Source organism: Pristis pectinata, chromosome 24 (genome assembly GCF_009764475.1).
Source record: "Pristis pectinata isolate sPriPec2 chromosome 24, sPriPec2.1.pri, whole genome shotgun sequence".
NCBI lineage: Eukaryota > Metazoa > Chordata > Chondrichthyes > Rhinopristiformes > Pristidae > Pristis > Pristis pectinata.
In genome coordinates this window covers 25,185,301-25,202,595 of record NC_067428.1, presented here as the reverse complement: position 1 = coordinate 25,202,595, position 17,295 = coordinate 25,185,301, and the positions used below count along the sequence as shown (strand labels likewise).

At 39.5% G+C, this 17,295-nt stretch overlaps 2 protein-coding genes across 7 annotated transcripts in view; both read left to right on the top strand.

The window, feature by feature from the left end:
• The window catches only part of LOC127582754 (cold-inducible RNA-binding protein-like), a 20,545-nt gene extending 16,338 nt beyond the window's left edge, over positions 1–4,207 (top strand). Inside the window, exon 8 of the transcript XR_007958164.1 lies at positions 4,125–4,207. The gene's annotated coding sequence lies outside the window, so the exon portion shown is untranslated. The remainder of the gene's footprint in view (positions 1–4,124) is intronic.
• LOC127582753 (cold-inducible RNA-binding protein-like) lies at positions 4,123–17,295 on the top strand. 6 transcript variants are annotated; one of them, XR_007958162.1, is made up of 8 exons: positions 4,123–4,237; positions 4,754–4,860; positions 6,387–6,528; positions 7,406–7,487; positions 7,619–7,671; positions 11,053–11,108; positions 16,028–16,254; positions 17,045–17,295. XR_007958162.1 is itself a non-coding variant. In XM_052038325.1 (6 exons), exons 1-5 carry the CDS (start codon positions 4,138–4,140, stop codon positions 7,668–7,670), a joined length of 483 nt encoding a protein of 160 aa, XP_051894285.1. In that variant the 5' UTR covers positions 4,123–4,137; the 3' UTR covers position 7,671; positions 8,589–9,500. The 6 variants fall into 6 exon arrangements, 2 of the variants coding, with proteins under 2 accessions (XP_051894285.1, XP_051894284.1); XR_007958161.1 differs by having other exon boundaries at positions 11,053–11,123; XR_007958160.1 differs by having other exon boundaries at positions 7,616–7,671.

Genomic DNA, 17,295 nt, shown 5'->3' with positions numbered 1-17,295 from the left:
GAGACGAGTTGTCTAAAGGAGTGGTAAAGGAGACCTCAAAGTAGATGGGTCATTAACTCTGGTTGCAAATATTTTTGAACTGTTTTGCATTTGCTGCTGAGCTATGCCATTGAGGATGGGGTTGTTCATTGGAGGTGCTCATCCTGTCAGTTGCTTAATTGTTGATTGTAGGTGAACAGGGTATAGAGGCATGGAAATAATTGAACTAGGGTGCATTGATATTTCTTTTTCTAGGTTGTGCAGTCTTTTTGTTAAATTTTGTTTTTGTATTCATAAAACAAAATTTTAAATTATTACAAGGTAATGTTGCACATGCAGTGTGCTTCTGATGGTAATAGAACTTAAGACCTCAGGCTTGTGTGGATAGTAAATATGAATTTGCAGATGGGAACATCGGAAGTGTGTAAATTGTTCATGTCATACTGGCTTGCTAGTTAAGGATTTGTTTTCCTGGGGTGGTTCTTACCCACATTTTATTTTTCAAAACCTGTCACATCAGTTGGTTTTGCAGAATAATTTCCGTAATTTGAATATGTGAAAGAAAGAGCTGCAGTTTTAGAGTACAATTCGGTTTGAGGAGTTCCCAAAGTCATTGACCTATGGAAATGTCATCACTTGCCACATTTTCAGCTCTTGCATTTGTAATTTCTGTAAGAAAGTAAATTCTTATGCTATCTTAGCCTTGTATATTAATACAATTATGTGGGTAGTTTAAAAATTAATAGAAATCCAGTAAAAAGCCCAATTAAAAGCAGAAAATACAGGAAATGCTCTACAGCTGAGTTAGGGTCTGTGTAAAGAGAAATGGGTGTAACGTTTGAGTTTCCAGTGCAGTGGAAAGAAGTTCATTTTCTCTTTTCACTGATGCTGCCTGACCTGAAGAGTGTTTCCTGCATGGTTATTGATTACCAACACTGCAGTTTTTCTAGGTTTAAAAATGCAGAGAACAGGTTGTTAAATGCTTGTTTAAAGCAAACTTCTCTGGCGGGGGAAAAAACAGGTTAATGAGGTTTGATCACCCAGGAACAGCTGTACAGTGCTTGGTGAAATTCAGCAATATTAGTTCGGTCTTGATTTAATGTTCAATCTAATGTAATCAAGCAATTCAATTTCTGATTTTAATGTTGTCTTCCACCGAATGTCTGGGAATGGAGTTGTGGTGTTGGTCTTTTATTCCATCTGCTAGATTTCATGAGCTGAACCCATTTGCAGGGTTTTGTTTCAACAAGCGCTAACACCCATAACATGGCAGAAATCAGAGCTCCAAATAGGTATTCCAGGCTGATATTTTTGTAATTGGGGCATAATGTCTCAATTATCAGGGCAGTCCCTCAAGATCAAGGGATATCTTCCTTTCTGGTTTGGGTTCTGCAGATGACTGAGGCAAATGTAGGATCTGAAGACCATCACCTAATGGTCTTCTACAGGTAAGCAGCAGCTATGAGACCAAATTTGGTAGTTTCTGAGAGCGACCCCCTGCCCCCCTGAATAAAACAGGGAAGACCGTGTGTATCTGGTGCGTGAGCTTGGTTATTTTTCCCGTGGTGGTCTTGGGCAAGGATTTCCCAAGTGATATTTGGGATGTTGCATCTTTTCAAATAGAATTTGAGCACATCCTTGAATCTATATCTTTGACATCTCAGTGTACTTGTGGTGACACCAGACTGCAGATACTGGAAAATCTGGAGCAGTAAAAGATGCTGGAGGAACTCAGCAGGTCAGGCAGCATCTGTGGAGGGAAATGGACTGTCCTTCCTCTGGATTGGGTCTTGACACGAAATGTCGACTGGTCATTTCCCTCCACAAATGCTGCCTGACCCGCAGAGTTCTTCAGCATCTTGCTTGTTGCTCCAGTACCCTTGTGGTGATTGGTCATTTGTGGCTCAAAGCTGTTTTATGATGGATGTTGCTATAATGTCAGTTTTTTTGAGTATAGGAATCAATACAACTTTATTAAATATTGCTGCACTTCAGCCTAAAGTAAAAATCTACAGATGCTGACATTTTTGGAGTACAAGCAAGTTTGAGGGTTAAGAACATAAAACAGTACAGGATAGGAACAGGCCCTTTGGCCTACAATGTCTGTGCCAAACATGATGTTGAATTAAATTATTTTTTTTCCCTGGAATGATCCCAATTTCTCTATTCCCTGCATGTTCATGTGTCTAATAGTCTCTTAAAGGCCACTATTGTATCTGCTTCCACCACTCCCTCCAGGCACCTATAACACTCCATCGTTTTTTTTTTAAAACTTCGCCCTGCACATGCCCTTTAAATGCCCCCCCCCCCACCTTAAATGTATGCCCTCTAGTACTTGATATTTCCCCCAGGGTAGAAATGATTCTAGCTACCCTATCTATGCCTCTCTTAATCTTGTATACTTCCGTTAGGTCTTCCCTCAGCCACTGACGCTCCATAGAAAACAACCCAAGTTTGTCCAGCCTCTCCTTGTAGCTCAAACCCTCTAGTCCAGACAGCATCCTTAGTAAACCTCTTGTGCACCCTTTCCAAAGCACCCATCCTTCCTGTAATGGGGGAACTAGAATTGCTCCCAACTTTGATCTAACCAAAGTTTTATGACTTCCTGACTCTTCTACTCGATGCCCTGACCAATGAAGGCAAGCATGAGATATGCTGCCTCTACCAATCTATCTACTTGTGTGGCCACTTTCAGTGAGCTATGGACCTAACCTCCAGGATCCCTCTGTACATCCCTCTGAGCGGTCATGAAAGTGGAGTTGAGATCGACAGCGGATTAACCTTGATCTCATTAACTGGAACATTTTCTTTCTGTGCATTGCCCGCGGATTGTTATACTTAACCTCTCTCTATCTCTCTCTAAGAAAGCTTTTGGCTTTTCCCGATGTTGCTTTCGGGGTCAAATCTTGATCAACCCCTTAGCAATTTGGAGCATTTAAATAACACAGTGTGCTCAGATGAACGTCCATGCTGGCTTCAAACCTTCCCAACCTCGCACCTGTTAAAACGCGTCTGGCGGTTGCAGTGCTGCTCTACCTGTAAGGCTGAACTGACGGCACGGTAACCGGAGCCGCTGGCAGCAGCTGCACTGTGCGTTTTGGTAGCAGGAGGAGGGGGGAGTTGGAGCCTGCGCAGAGCTCTGGGTGCGGGGCATTGGGGGAGGGTGGGCGCAGGGTGCGCGCCTACAAATACCAGCTGGCGTCGGGGCGCTCGCATTTCCGAGCTGGCGATCGGAATTGACGGTGGTGAGCGCCTTGTTGTGAGTGTCCATGGCGCTGTGCTGTAACTCCGGTTTTGTGCGGCTTCCACGCCCACCCTTTTGGCGGAGGTTTTGTTTTTGTGGCTTTTTTTCTTTTGGGGCGGGGGAATGAAATGTCGGGGCGGCGGCTGCTTTTAAACCGGCTGCCAGGGGGTGGGGCCTCGCACCGGCCTTGTAAAGGGGCCGGCGGGCGGGATCTCTCTCTCTCTCTCCCCCCACCCCCCCCCCACCGTCCGCAGCCACGCAACTGTAGCGCCCTTTCTGAAACCAAACCTCGCTTCGGGAAACTGCCCACCCCCCTCTCCTTTTGTGTTGGTCCGGATTCACTGCAGGCTCAGCGGTGGGGGGATCTGCGCTCATGTATTGCTGATACCGGCCCGACCCTCCGGTCCTCTCCGCCTCCTGGTTTATTCATTCAAAAACCGCGAGGCGAAGACCCCGGAGAATGAGGCGACGGGGGGATCGAACTCCCTCCGTTTGGGGGGAGGGGATCGAACTCCCTCCGTTTGGGGGGAGGGGGGAGCCGAACATCCGTTTGGGGGGGGATTAAACTCCATTTTGAGGGGGGATCGGACCTCAGTTTGAGGCGGAAGGAGGGATCGCACTCGCTCCGTTTGGGGGGTAGGGGGATCGAACCCGCGCTTGGGGGGTGGGGGGGGAGGGGGATCGGATCTCCGTTTGGGGGGGGTACAACATGGCGGAGCCGGGCGGGCAGGCGCCGGCCCGCGGTGGGTACCCGGATCCTGCCGCAGTGCGGCGAGCGCTCGGCGGGGGCGGGGATGGGAATGGGTCGCTCCCCGAGCTCGCAGGCAACCGAAGCCCCTTTGTTTTCCACAGCCACCGCTCATTCCAAACCCCTGCTCTCTCTCTCTCTCCCCCTCCCCAGTCGGTGAAGCAGGATGTCGGACGAAGGAAAGCTCTTTGTTGGTGGTCTCAACTTCGACACGAACGAGCAGTCGCTGGAATCCGTCTTCTCCAAATATGGACAGATCTCTGAAGGTCGGTATGTGCCGTCACCTCTAAATATAATCGGCACGCGTTAACAATGCAGGCATTTGTACACTGTACCTGTTTATCCTGGCTGGATTATTGGCGTGGGGTGGTGGGTTTGCAGAATAATGATCCGTCATTTGGGTATTTACATGATACCTTGTATTCTACAGACTGACCTTGAAATTCAGGATCCTATATTACAAATAACTGGTGCAATGGATTTTTCTCGGATGGGGTGGGGGTGCTGAGCTTGAAAACTGAATGACACCAGTAAATGTGGGAGGAGGCTTATTTAGAACCTTGGCCCATTGAGCTAAATGGCCTGATGGAGTCGTAATTCAGTTATGTATAAAAACTGAGATTTAACATACTTTGCAGGGAAGTAAACTGGAGTAAATTTCCTATTGCAGCTTAAAATTATTGAATGTTTGTGTTTTATAACAGGTTGTAAAAGATTTTTTTTCTTGTTGGTCGTGAGGCGGCGTCTGGTAACTTGAATCGTTTTTCGCTTATCTGCTTTAGTTATTGTAATTAAAGATCGGGAGACACAGAGATCGAGGGGTTTTGGTTTCGTCACCTTTGAAAATCCCGATGATGCAAAGGATGCTATGTTAGCTATGAATGGAAAGGTACATTTTATACTTTGTAAATTTGTTGATTTTGAGTATCTGCCTTGGTTGATTAGTTTTGTTTATGCACCACTGAAAAATTGCTGAGAGGTGTTGTTCTTTGGATAAGATAAACCAAACTCACCATATCTACATTATTTGGCTCGTCTTTACCCTTTCTTATTGGATTCAATAACCTGCAATCCTTTGTGGCCTCCACCTATCACCTCCCAGCCTCTGTCATTCTCTCCACCCTTCCATCCTCCACCTGACTCCATCTACCAATCAACACCATCTTACCTGGTTTCACCTATCACTTGCCCCACCCTTCCCTCTCATCTCTTTACACTGGCTATCTCCTTTCTACTCCTTCACTTCATTTGAAGAGGCTTGACCCGAAATGTTGACTGTCCTTTTCTCTTTATGGATGCTGCCTGACCCACTGAGTTCTTCCAGCTCTTTTATTTTGCTCCAGATTCCAGCATCTGCAGTCTCTTGTGTCTCCTTGCCTATCTCTAGGGTGGATGTAACAAGCTTAATTTGAAGGAGACCAGGCCTCTTTCTTTGGTATCCTGACCAATATTTACCCCTTAAACCAACCAAAAATTGATTATTCTGTAATTTATATCGTTGCTTTCTCTGTCTGAAATTTAGTCTTGGATGAGTTGAAATTTCTTCTTTTGGCTCCAATCACATGGAAGATTCTTGGGGATCTATTGCAGTGATCTTCCTTGCAACCCTCTTGATCAGAATTTCACTCCCCTTGTGACAGAGTTTCCAAACCTACATTCGCAATTAAAATTGCTTTAATCTCTGTAACGTTGTGTGTATTTTTGCCAGTTTCTTCTCACCTGTCGTCTTAATAAATGCTTTAGCTATTTTCAGATATTATTTCCAGTGGTTTCCTGGCCTGAATCTAATCCACCATTCTCTATAAATTTGTTTTAGTTCAGGTCCCATTTGCCATGCTTTCTCTTTGCATTAATTCCCTGTGCAGCAAATCTTCAATTTTAATATTCTTGTTCATGTGCTCAAGTTGCTCTGTGGCATTGGCACTGTCTTTGTTACCTTCTCCAGTTGTGCAATTCTCTTGAAACAACTCTGCCTTTGTGCATGACTCCACTTCATCATTGGCTGCTGCGTCTTCAGCTCTTTGGAACCCAAACCCAATAGTGGAATCCCATCCCCACTATCACCTTTGCGCAAACTTCTGGTCACCTCTTTATTTACTGTCCACCCTTTGATTCAATGTAGTTTTTTCTTGTACGTCCCATAAAGCGACTGGGACATTTTACTAGTTGATATTGTCGTTAGTGAGAAGTGAATTCAAATTAATTGCTTCACTTCTAATAGAATCTACACTTCAATAGAAATTCAAGTTTAGGCACAACTGAATTGATTGGAACATAGTTTAGAAGCTGATTGCTGAACTGTTTTTATAGCACGTATAGAAAATTGTAGGATAAACGGTATATAAGTTGAAGCTCCTGTTTGTATTTAACAATGAGATCGATTGATTAAACAATAACGTTCTTCAACAATTCCAGTCTATTGATGGGCGTCAGATTAGGGTGGATCAAGCTGGAAAATCCTCTGGAGACCGTTCCAGAGGTTACAGAGGTGGAAACGCAAGCAGCCGTGGATTTTTCCGTGGTGGGTCTGGACGTAGAGCACGTGGGTTTTCTAGAGGTATGTAACTTTACTGATAGTTTAAAAAGAATTTTAGCCACTTCAGTTTCCAGTTATGGTGGAAGTTAAATAATTTAATTCTCTTAATTACCGTTGATTTCCTTTGTTCAACATTTAACTGATTGCAACTGGAGAAAACAGAATGGCCATTGAAAATTTCTAATATGGTACTATTTAATGTGTTTTCTTTACATAGAACATAGAGTACAGCACAGGAACAGGCCCTTTGTCCCACAATGTCTGAGGTGAACACGTTGGCAAATTAAACTAAATCTCTTCTGCCTCCACATTATTCACATCCCTCCATTCCCTGCATATTCACGTGCCTATCTGAAACCCTCTTGACTGCCATTATCGTATCTGTTTCCACAACTACACTTGACAGCGTGTTCCAGGCACCTATCACTCTCTGTGATTAAGAAAAAACCTCCCCCGCACGTCCCCTTTAAACTTCTCTCCTCTCACCTTAAAGCTATACCCTGTAGTGTTCCACGTTTCAACCCTGGAGGGAAAAAAATTCTGACTATCTATATATGCTTTTCATAATTTTATAAATCTCTATCAGCTCTCCCTCAGCCTCTGACGCTCCAGAGAGAAAAATTCAAGTTTGTCCAACCTCTTCTTACAGTTAATACCCTCTAATCCAGGCAGCACCCTGGTAAACCTCTTCTGAACCCTCTCCAAAGCCTCCACATTCTTCCTGTAATTGGGTGACCAGAATTGCACATAATAGTCCAAGTACGGCATGGCCAAAGTTTTATACAACTGCAACATAATTTCCTAACATTTATGCTCTATGCCCCTAGTGATTGATTGAATTACTGAAACATCATTGTTCTTTGAATGTATTCACATCTTTAGTTGAATTCTTACTCAGGTGGCGGAGACAGAGGGTACGTTGCACGCTATGATTCAAGAAGTGGTTACTCGGGATCGAGAGACTACTATAACAGAGATAGGTAAAAATGTTTCTTTATTACTTGTCTGGTTATATTCCATTTATGTTTAGATAATATATTTCTTTATCAACAATTATGTGCTGTTAAGTGATCTGCGAAACACTACAGGGATGTTTGTTTGTCCCCAGGAGTCAAGGGAGCTATGGCGGTGGTGGCTCTTACAGGGACAGCTATGACAGTTAAGGTAGGTGCTATTAAAAATAGAAATGAACTGGTCAGGCTGGGGTTGTCATTATAATTTTCTGAATAGATTTAGTTAACTTGATTGATTTTTAAGGGAAAAAATGTAATGTGAAATGCCAATGAATAGTTTACCTGCATGTGAATATCTCCCTAAAATTATATGGGTTATTTAACCATAATCTGAGTACTGAAAGGCTTAAAAACTCAGTGCAGTGTATCATTGATTCTTCCTATTGTACCGGTCAACAGTGCATCTCTGGGGGCAGAAAGATCTACTGCTGGTAGGTTCTGTCCTTGAAGTTCTGTTGGGTCGGGTGGGGGGTGGATGTGGGGAAGGAACCAGTTCTTGGTCAGTACTACATACTTGCTACCAAGTTCTATAGGTAAACTGCAGCAGTGCACAATTTAGAAAATAATTGCAAACTTTGACTTCAAACATAGTGCTGTAGCACAGTGTATTTTCTTGCATTGAAATCTTGGACTAGTTTATCTTTTCTCTTGTTCTGTATGTGATGCATTTTAGCTGTCATTTTGATAGCTGAAAGTATTTGCCCACTGATTCATGAACAAGTTTTAGTGTCCAACTAGTTGAACCAAAATCAAAGAAGCAGTAGTGTATTCTAAATTTTAGAAAAATTACGAGTGACATAGGCAGGTTCATTATCGGACTAAATTTATCACATCTTAATAACCAGTTCCCCACTGTTTTCCCACATGTTCCCTATGTGATTGCATTTACACTGACATGGGAATGCAAGTGCTTTAATTTTCACTGTTGCATTGTGCTTCAGATAGTAGTCTACTGTACCTCAATAGTGCTAAACTATGATCATCAATCCATACCACTGATCTAACAGTAGGAAGGGAAACTATGATTACTGTTGCAGTCTTTAAATTGTACCTGCTTCTTGTTCTCAGCTACACACAACGAATAAATAAATCTTCTTGACTCAAGATCGTCCTTCCTATGGCTGTATTTATAAAGATTTTCGGAGCTTCGTGGAATCGCATTGTGTACTTGTATTCTCATACCTTGTAGAATTTCAGTTTGGCCTTGTTAATCACAGCCTGACAGCTTCTGACATGAGGATGCACACTAAGTGTTGTATCAGTAATTTTGGAATTAAACAATCTAACAAACTTAGCATTCTCAGGCACTTGGCAAAGCCCTCATTTTATGTTTTTTTTAAGCAATATAACAAGGTTTTTATTTTAGTTTCTATCAGTTTCTTTATTTTTATGTTAACATTGCTCAAATGCTTCCCAGAAAGTTTAGCTATTTCCGAATTGAAGTTGTGAAGTTGACTGGAATTTTGGTGGGGGAAAAAATGCAAAAGGGGTTAACAGTGTGTTCTCAGTCTATTTTTATGGTAAGCAAACTGATGTTTTATAGAAGCTGAACAAGCTGTGGTCTTTATTTCAAAATAAAGGCTTTAATAGCCAATTATTCTTGTAAAAGTTGTCATTTGAAACGTTCCTTTAGTGTAGCAAGGTAGGAAACCAACATGGGAACAGAAGATATTGTCTGCCTCTCAAACCGCCTTGATACTGCTGATGATAAATGGCTTCATTTTTAACGTAATTGGACATCTGTACATCTTTCAGTAGTTTCAAGAGTTCTGTACACTGTAAACAACGTTAATCATGTTCCAGATTCTTCAAAATTAAATGAAGTTCTGAGCAATGTATCTTTATAAGATGGACATGTACTGGATGAGAAATATTTGGAAATGGCTTTTTGTGTTGTATGTTCAAGTGGTTTAGAATTGACCTTTTTGTACTGGAAACAGGCTTCACGAAGCCTCATTAAAAGAAATACCTGACTCATAACACTGATCTTCCTGTAGTTGGATTCTTGGGAGATGGGATATAGTAGAAAGAGTATAGGAAGGGATTAACCGTACTGCACTCTAGTGGGGAAAAGCGGGAGAAGGGTCATTTTAGAACTAAATGGTGGAAGGGGAGTGTTAGGAAAATAACCCAAGAGCCAGCAGTGAATTTTAAGTATCCGTATTCAGTTGTAGATGTAGAGCCATTGCAGTTAATGCCCCACGTAACTTCTACAATTCAAGTATATGAATAGATTTCCTGCTAAGTTGTTTTAGATGCACAGTCTTGCCTTTACTGTAGAATATCATATGAAGTGCAGTATTAAGTTTATGTACACTAAAATCTCAACTGTCCCTTTGCAACAGTTGAAGGAATACTAATCAAATTAGTACTGCTCATTTTTTTTTCCTCCCGTACCTAGCATGCACAAGGTCAATACCGATTCTGGTGCTTATTTGAAGTGGAGCTGTGAATGATTTTTTTTCTTACTCTTACTTTTGAACCACCATTTTTCCTAATGCAGACAAACATCTAAACCTATTTGTGGTGCTGCACTCTTATTGCTTCATTTTTGGAAAAGGGTAAATTTTGAAGTGGAGACTTCTTGTGTGCCGTTGCCAAATTGGAGTAAAAAGAATAATTTTTAAGACCATACGACAAACATTTCAGAAAGAAATGTCATTTTTTTGGACTCGCCTATTTTGTGTTCCTCAAAGGCTGGTGGCTTTGCAATAACGTTGAGACCCAAGGGCTAACTGAAAACAAAAGGAAATTTTTCTATCCTAATTGCTGTATCTATAAAATGTTAAAACTAGTATTAGGAGCTGAAAGGTCTAGAATAAGTTGTTCATCAGAAATACCTGGGTAGATGTTATATTAGTTCAAAAAAACACTCTGCTGCTATAATAAAAAAAATTGGGCATATCTAAATTTTGTGCAGTCATCTGTTCAGGAAGGTGTTCCAAGTCCATTAAAGATCTTTATAACAATTCACAACTTCTAAGGATCTTTGCTAGCATTTGGAAAGAAATGGCCTTGGAGAACGAAGTGCTGTACCACCTTCAATGAAACCTGAGATGAAAACAGTACATGGCTAAGTGCAAATGTGGATATAGCCCTAGATTTGAGGTAACTCATTTTACTCTCATGGGCAGTTTACATTGACTTCATTCAAAACAATTCTGAAATTATATGCTTGCAAAATTTCATTTATTTATTGGATTAGTTTCTAGAAGAATCCAACTCTTAAAATTGAACACCACAGCAAACCTTACTATAATGCTTCATTTCTTGATCTTTTGTTCATTAAGCTGCTTGCTGTATTCTATAACAAAGGGAGCAATCTAAAATATTGCTCCCTTGGGGGGAACGAAATTGAATGTTATACTGTTACATCTTAAGTAGGATTTGATTTGCTAGTGACTCAGAGAAAGTGGTTTACTGAAAATTATAATAATCACCATGTTAACATAATCACAGTCTTGCCCTTGAAAAGTTGGTATGTTACCAGATTACTGCATGTGTCCAAATATAATTTTTTTTCATATTGCAGAATGAAATGGATGACTTCACGAGTGAGTAATGTTGATAATGGCCCAGTGACAGAAGGTGAATACCCATGTGGTATGTCTGACTTCACATTTATCAAGAAAATTGCTGTATCTATAGTTGCCTGCTATTTTTTGGTAAAAGATAGTTTTCTGTATCATTGCATTGGGTATATAAAAATGAGGCTGTGAGATACCAGAGGAATGACTTTGAAAATGCCCCAGAAGCTGATGTGTATTATACACTTGAATTAAATATACTAGTAGCCTAATTTTGTTGCAGTAGGATCTGTATTGTAGCTGTGTGTATATGGTAAAATAACTAAGATACACATCCAAGTAATACTTTTAAATAGTCTCCTTTATGTTTAGTGTTTGTCAAGCATTGCATTGTGGACTGTTTTGGAAACTAAGTTTCCATTATCTATCATTGTACCTTCTGTTTCAAGTTCTGGAGTCTTGTTCCATGGTGTTGAGTTTAGTACAAGTAGATGATATTTGGAGATGCATTTCCTGTCCCACAGTACTCTTAAAATTTCTCTACCAGTTTTTCTCTAAAACTTCGACTTCTAGCTTCAGTTAGTCTTGGGTAATGGTTGAGCTTTGACTCACCAATCAGGTTTATTGTCATTTATGCAGAAAAATAATAGTGAATAGCAACTAACTCTTTGGAAGGCATACATTGTAGCCAAGTCTGATTGCTTTCCATCCATTGAAACAGATATGAATAACCCATTGGTTAGTGATCAAAAGCAGGGTTTTTGGCTGTTTTTATGACTTAATTACCCATTGAGACATTGTGTGTAAGGTGGTAGCGAGCAATTCTGACTGATTATTGCGTGCATCTTGTACTGTGCAGCTCTGGAATGTGCAGTTTGTTTTAATGAAAAGGACTTGTGTGTCATCTTAATTATAAAATAAAAACAGAAAATGCATTTTGACAAAGGGCCTTCGATCTGAAAGGTGAACTGCTTCTCTTCCCATAAATGCAGCCTGACCTCAGTATTTCCAGCATTTTGTTTTTTATTTTAGATTTTCAACATCTGCAGTTTTGATTTTCATTAAGGAACCATCTTGTTTGCTTGAAGGGTAGTCTCACTCTTGCTGTCAATATTCTAAAGAGAAATGAAAATTTTACCTAAGTGAGATTCTCTCAAAGTGCTGGAGGAACGCAGCAGGTCAGGCAGCATTTATGGAGGGAAATGAACAGTTGAAGTTTCAGGCTGAGATCCTTCATCAGGACCACCTAAGTGAGATTGTCAAGTTAATTAACAATTCCTTGAAACATGCAGATGTGGCACATTTTCAGTCATGTGAAGCCAAATTCAAAACAAAATGTGTGTGTTAAACTAGAGGTGAGGTGAAGCTTGTGATGAGAGATGGATCAATTCTGAGGACAAACACTCTTGTGCCCAGAAAAGAAGTGCAAAAACCAAAGAATTTTTATGGCACAAAGGGAAGTTGATTGGCCTGAGTTAAAGGTGGTTCATTCCTTGTAGTGCAATCTATTCAATCCCATTCCCTTTTTCTTTTTTGAGAGCTTTTCCTCACATTCCCTTTCACCCCCACCTGTGTATCTTTTATGTATCACTTTGAATCTGTTCCCAGCCCCTGAATTGTCTGCTATTGGAATCCTTACATTTGCGTTAGCTAAATTCATTGTGATCCCGTACACTTCTGTCAGATCTCCTCTCCACCATCTTTGCTCAAGAAAAATCCCAGTTTCTCTAGTCAATCCTTACAGCTGTAATCCCTAATCCCTAGACGCTCACTAAAGTATTTTTTTTTCACTCTCTGAGAAATTGGCCTAGCTTGATGTGTTGTTAATGCTCAACATAGCCTCGCTGCTTTTATACTATGTGTCTGCATATAAACCCCAGAATAGCATGTTTTGCTAATCACTCTCTCAATGTGTCCTGCCACTTTGAAAGATTAATGCACATATCCGGAAGGTGTTAGTCAGAATTGGTCATTACCTAGGTATACTCAAATTTTAAATTGAAGAACTGCTGGATTTTGTATTAAGACAGAGGAGTTGGAGATCAGGGTTGAAAAAAGGAGCATTTATTAACTGTCTAATGTCTATCCTGTGGAGAACTGGAATATTCATAATATTGTGCAGGTATGTAGCTGTTGGATCCACATGTAAGGAAAATAATTTATGGATACTGCAAACGGGTAGTTTAGATCTAATGGTGTGATTTGACCCTGAAACTGAGAGATTCCAAATAGAAGAGTTGCCAGAGGGGGCCATTGGGCACAGGTGAACAACACAATTTTGGATGAGTTTGATTTTGTGGAGGATAGGAGCATGGTCAGGAGAGCTTTGGATTAGTTGAGCCTTAAAGTGATGAAAACAGTGCAATTAGCTGTGATAAATGTAATGTGTGTGTTTGTGATTCAACAGGACATTTATAGTAATTCTGAAATGAGTTGTATACTTGTGCAGTGATTGTTTTTGTTTATGGAACATTGTTCAAAGAAATTTAATTACATTTTGCTGTATATTGTACTTGCAATTGAATGTTTAAGGTCTGATTTTTTGATTGTAATCATGGCTTCAGGTATTCTCGTTACAGAAGATTACTTCCAAGTGTATATCTGAATCTTTTTTTTGCAAAGTGCAGATAGATTGCATTTTTAAGTTATCACAAAATTTCAAAAGATGAGAATTTCTGACTGTGTAGTAGTTGCACAAAGTTAATCTTCATTAGTTATTTTCTAGTTTAAGAATGCAGCTTAATAATGTATTATGCACTTCATTATGAAGAAACTAAACGTAGCCAGAGTTGTTTAAGCTGACACCAAGAATCCTGCAATTGACAGGTTAATAATTTTTAAAGGAGTGAATTGTGATTTAATCTGCTTTATTACTTCCAGCAGTTCCTATGCTGAAGAAACCAACATCCCTGCATGAGCCCAGTATATTCCCAGACACTGAACTATTTCTGACACTTTGCTGCATAACAGATATACAGTCAGAATTTAACTTGTTTTAGTCAATTTTGTTTATTTAGTGTTTGTCATTTTAGTCCATGTTCATATTAGAGGGTGTGGACTTGAGACACATTCATGGTGTAAAATTGGTCTGAAGCTATTATTAAAGACGGTATTAGCAGGAACTTAGAAAAATTTGAAGGTATTTGGGCAAGGTCAACATAGTTTCGCAAAAGCATAGTCATGTTGACTTAATTATTGGAATTCTTTGTGGATGTGGATAAAGGGAAGCAGTAGATGTAGTAAGATTTACAAAGTAAGAATATATGGGTCCTTTTCGGGTTGGCAAGACGTAATTATATTCCTTATTAGAGGAAGTATGTGGAAGCGTTGGAAAGGGTGCAGAGGAGATTTATCAGGATGCTGCCTGGTTTAAAGAGTATGCATTATGAGGAGAGACTAAGGGAGCTGGGGCTTTACTCATTGGAGAGAAGGAAGATGAGAGGAGACGTGATAGAGGTGTACGAAGTATTAAGAGGAATAGATAGAATGGACAGCCAGCGCCTCTTTCCCAGGGCACCAATGCTCAATACAAAAGGGCATGGCTTTAAAGTAATGGGTGAGAAGTTCAAGGGAGATATCAGAGGAAGGTTTTTTATCCAGAGAGTGATTGGAGCATGGAATGTGCTGCCTGGGGTGGTGGTGGAGGCAGGTACATTGGTCAAATTCAAGAGAGTACTAGATAAGCATATGGAGGAATTTAAAACAGAGGGATATGTGGGAGGAAGGGGTTAGAAAGTATTAGGTGAGGTTTAAAGGTCGGCACAACATTGTGGGCCGAAGGGCCTGTATTGTGCTGTACTGTTCTATGTAATGTATGGTATGCCACAGGGATCATGTGCGGCCCTAAATTTTAATTTATATAAATGACTTGGATGGTTACTAAGTTTGCAGATAACAAAAATAGGAAGAAAAATAAATTTTGAAGAGGACATGAGGCTACAAAGGGAGATGGTTAGCCTAAATAAGTGGGCAAAGAGCTGACAAATGAAGTATAAAATGAGAAATGTAAAGTTGTCCACATTGTCACATACGGAAGGATCTGGGTGTGCTGGGAGGAGGGGAGTGAATGATTCACAAAAGACCAATATACAGATACTGCAAATAATTAGGGAAGATAAAATAATATTATGGTTTATTGCTAGGGGAATTGAATACAAAGATGGGAAGGTTGTGCCTCATTTGTCTAGTGCATTGGTGAGATTAAATCCTGCAGTATTAGTTTCCTTATGTAAGGAAAGATATGTCAACTTGTTGGGAGCGGTTGGGTCCAAGAAGGTTTAGACTACTACTTGTGAAATTAAAGGATGGAAGTCAGCCTAGTGTTGCTCATTTTGGTTTTCTATTGTAGATCCATGTTGCCATGAGACTGTTTGGTAGTTCTTTGCAAATAAGGAAATATTTTAAAGTTCTGAAAATTCATTGTTACTATCATGTTGAGTATTGCATAGAAGTATTCAGGATAATGATTCCTAAAGTAGTGGTTTTTCAAAATTCTTGAATTTTTTTAGCACTAAATTAGCAATTCTTTGTCAACTTTCTTATTTTGAAATATTGTGCAAAGCAAAAGGAAATGATTTGTAGGGTTTTGAAGAGGCCAGGGGCGGTAGGATTAGCTGTTACTTATAAGTAGAGCCAGTTTGGAACTCTGTAGGCTGAATGGCTATTTCCTATACTGTAACCATTGTGTTTTTGCGAAAGCTTGGAATTATCAATAGGGGTCTAAATATATTTAAATTAGTCAGCAGCTGTTTAATTCATTTTTTTTAGTTTTAATATGCTAGGAGATACATTATTTGAGGAATTCTTGTGTCTTGGCCAGTGTTTCCTCTCAATCAACAAATTTATTACTCTTAAAGTAATTTTACAATTGGCATTTGCCTTAGTGTATTTGTCTGTGGTGCCACTGTGAACATTTGGAACAAGATGAGATTGTGAAATGCAAACTTTTAAAATTTTGTTTTGTATTTTGTCCAATTTCAGCTTAATAAGAAAAGAACTGACAATTTCTGAAAACCAACATCCTTGGAGAGAGAAAAACTTTCTGTATGCTATGCTGCTGACTGAGGAGCAAATCTTTAAAGGAAAATATCTTAGAAAATACAGTAGCATTGTACGCAGTGTCAAATACAATAGACTGTCTTTGTTTAATCAACTGGTGAAGTAAACAAGGAAATGTTGGTGACTTTGGGCAGAAAGATACCTATAGGGTAAGTATTTTCCATACTGTTATTTTCTGATAAAAATATTTTTAATTTTCCCCTGTTCACAACTTGTACACCAAACTAAACTTTTGTGTATACAAAAGCAATAACGAATATAGAAAAGTGATTCTGACTTTATTAATTTATTTGGGCATATATAGATATGAGGCTGATTTGTCAACAAAATGGTAGAATTGACATTCTGCATAAAATTAAATGTGGAGTTATCATGAAATCATGGAATAATTTTCATCACTCTATGTAGTTTCTTTGTCTCATCCTTGATTTTTATATCTAAAATTAAATGTAACTTTATGGTGACCAGAGCCAGTTTCAACTGGCCAGAAGTCTTAAAGAACTGAGAAAGCTGGTTTCCAGGAAGATACTGTTATAAACGAGCTTTCAATTTCACTTTTTACCTGCCTTGTGCGCCCAGCTACAGTTTACAGGTTCTGTCTTTAATTTTTCTCCCCTTTTCCTTTTGCCTTGTTTGACATTTAAGATGGGTCATTGAACTTCCTAGGGTTTTTTTTGGCTGCATTTTCCTTTAACGCTGTTCTTTCCAATGTATTTTCCTAGTTTTCTTTTTAGTTTTAATGAGGGGTCCACAATTGAATTTTTGCCAGATGTTTCTGTTTTTAGAAACAATTTTTGTTTTCTGTATTGTTTACTAATTGAATACAAAATATTAATGTGGATTTTAGTAAAAATTAATTCAGTTGTGACCGTTTGTCAGTTAAGAAGTTTTCTTTTAATTGTAAAAGTTTTTTTAATGTTGAATGCATGTATTTTACAGGGAGGCCACTGGATTGTAAATAAGGTTAATGGATTACTTTGGAGAGATTGCGAAGGTCAGAGTAAGCTGGAGTTTGTACAAGGATTTCCATCCATATAAGCTGAATCAAGAAAATTCAGTAAAAGTGGGGAAAATTGTGTAGTTCTGCATGTTACTGAAAGCTCTATGATGCAGATTCATGGGAAATATTTTGGGTGTCTGTATTTTATTCATACTGTTTATCCTTTGTTAACTTGATGACTCCTAACTGA

What these genes read in the sequence shown, in the direction of transcription:
- LOC127582753 (XM_052038324.1), top strand. Translation starts at nt 4,138, where the DNA reads ATGTCGGACGAAGGAAAGCTCTTTGTTGGTGGTCTCAACTTCGACACG. An exon ending in ATATGGACAGATCTCTGAAG is followed by an intron (nt 4,238 to 4,753) that starts GTCGGTATGTGC and finishes TATCTGCTTTAG; the next exon opens with TTATTGTAATTAAAGATCGG. An exon ending in AGCACGTGGGTTTTCTAGAG is followed by an intron (nt 6,529 to 7,405) that starts GTATGTAACTTT and finishes ATTCTTACTCAG; the next exon opens with GTGGCGGAGACAGAGGGTAC.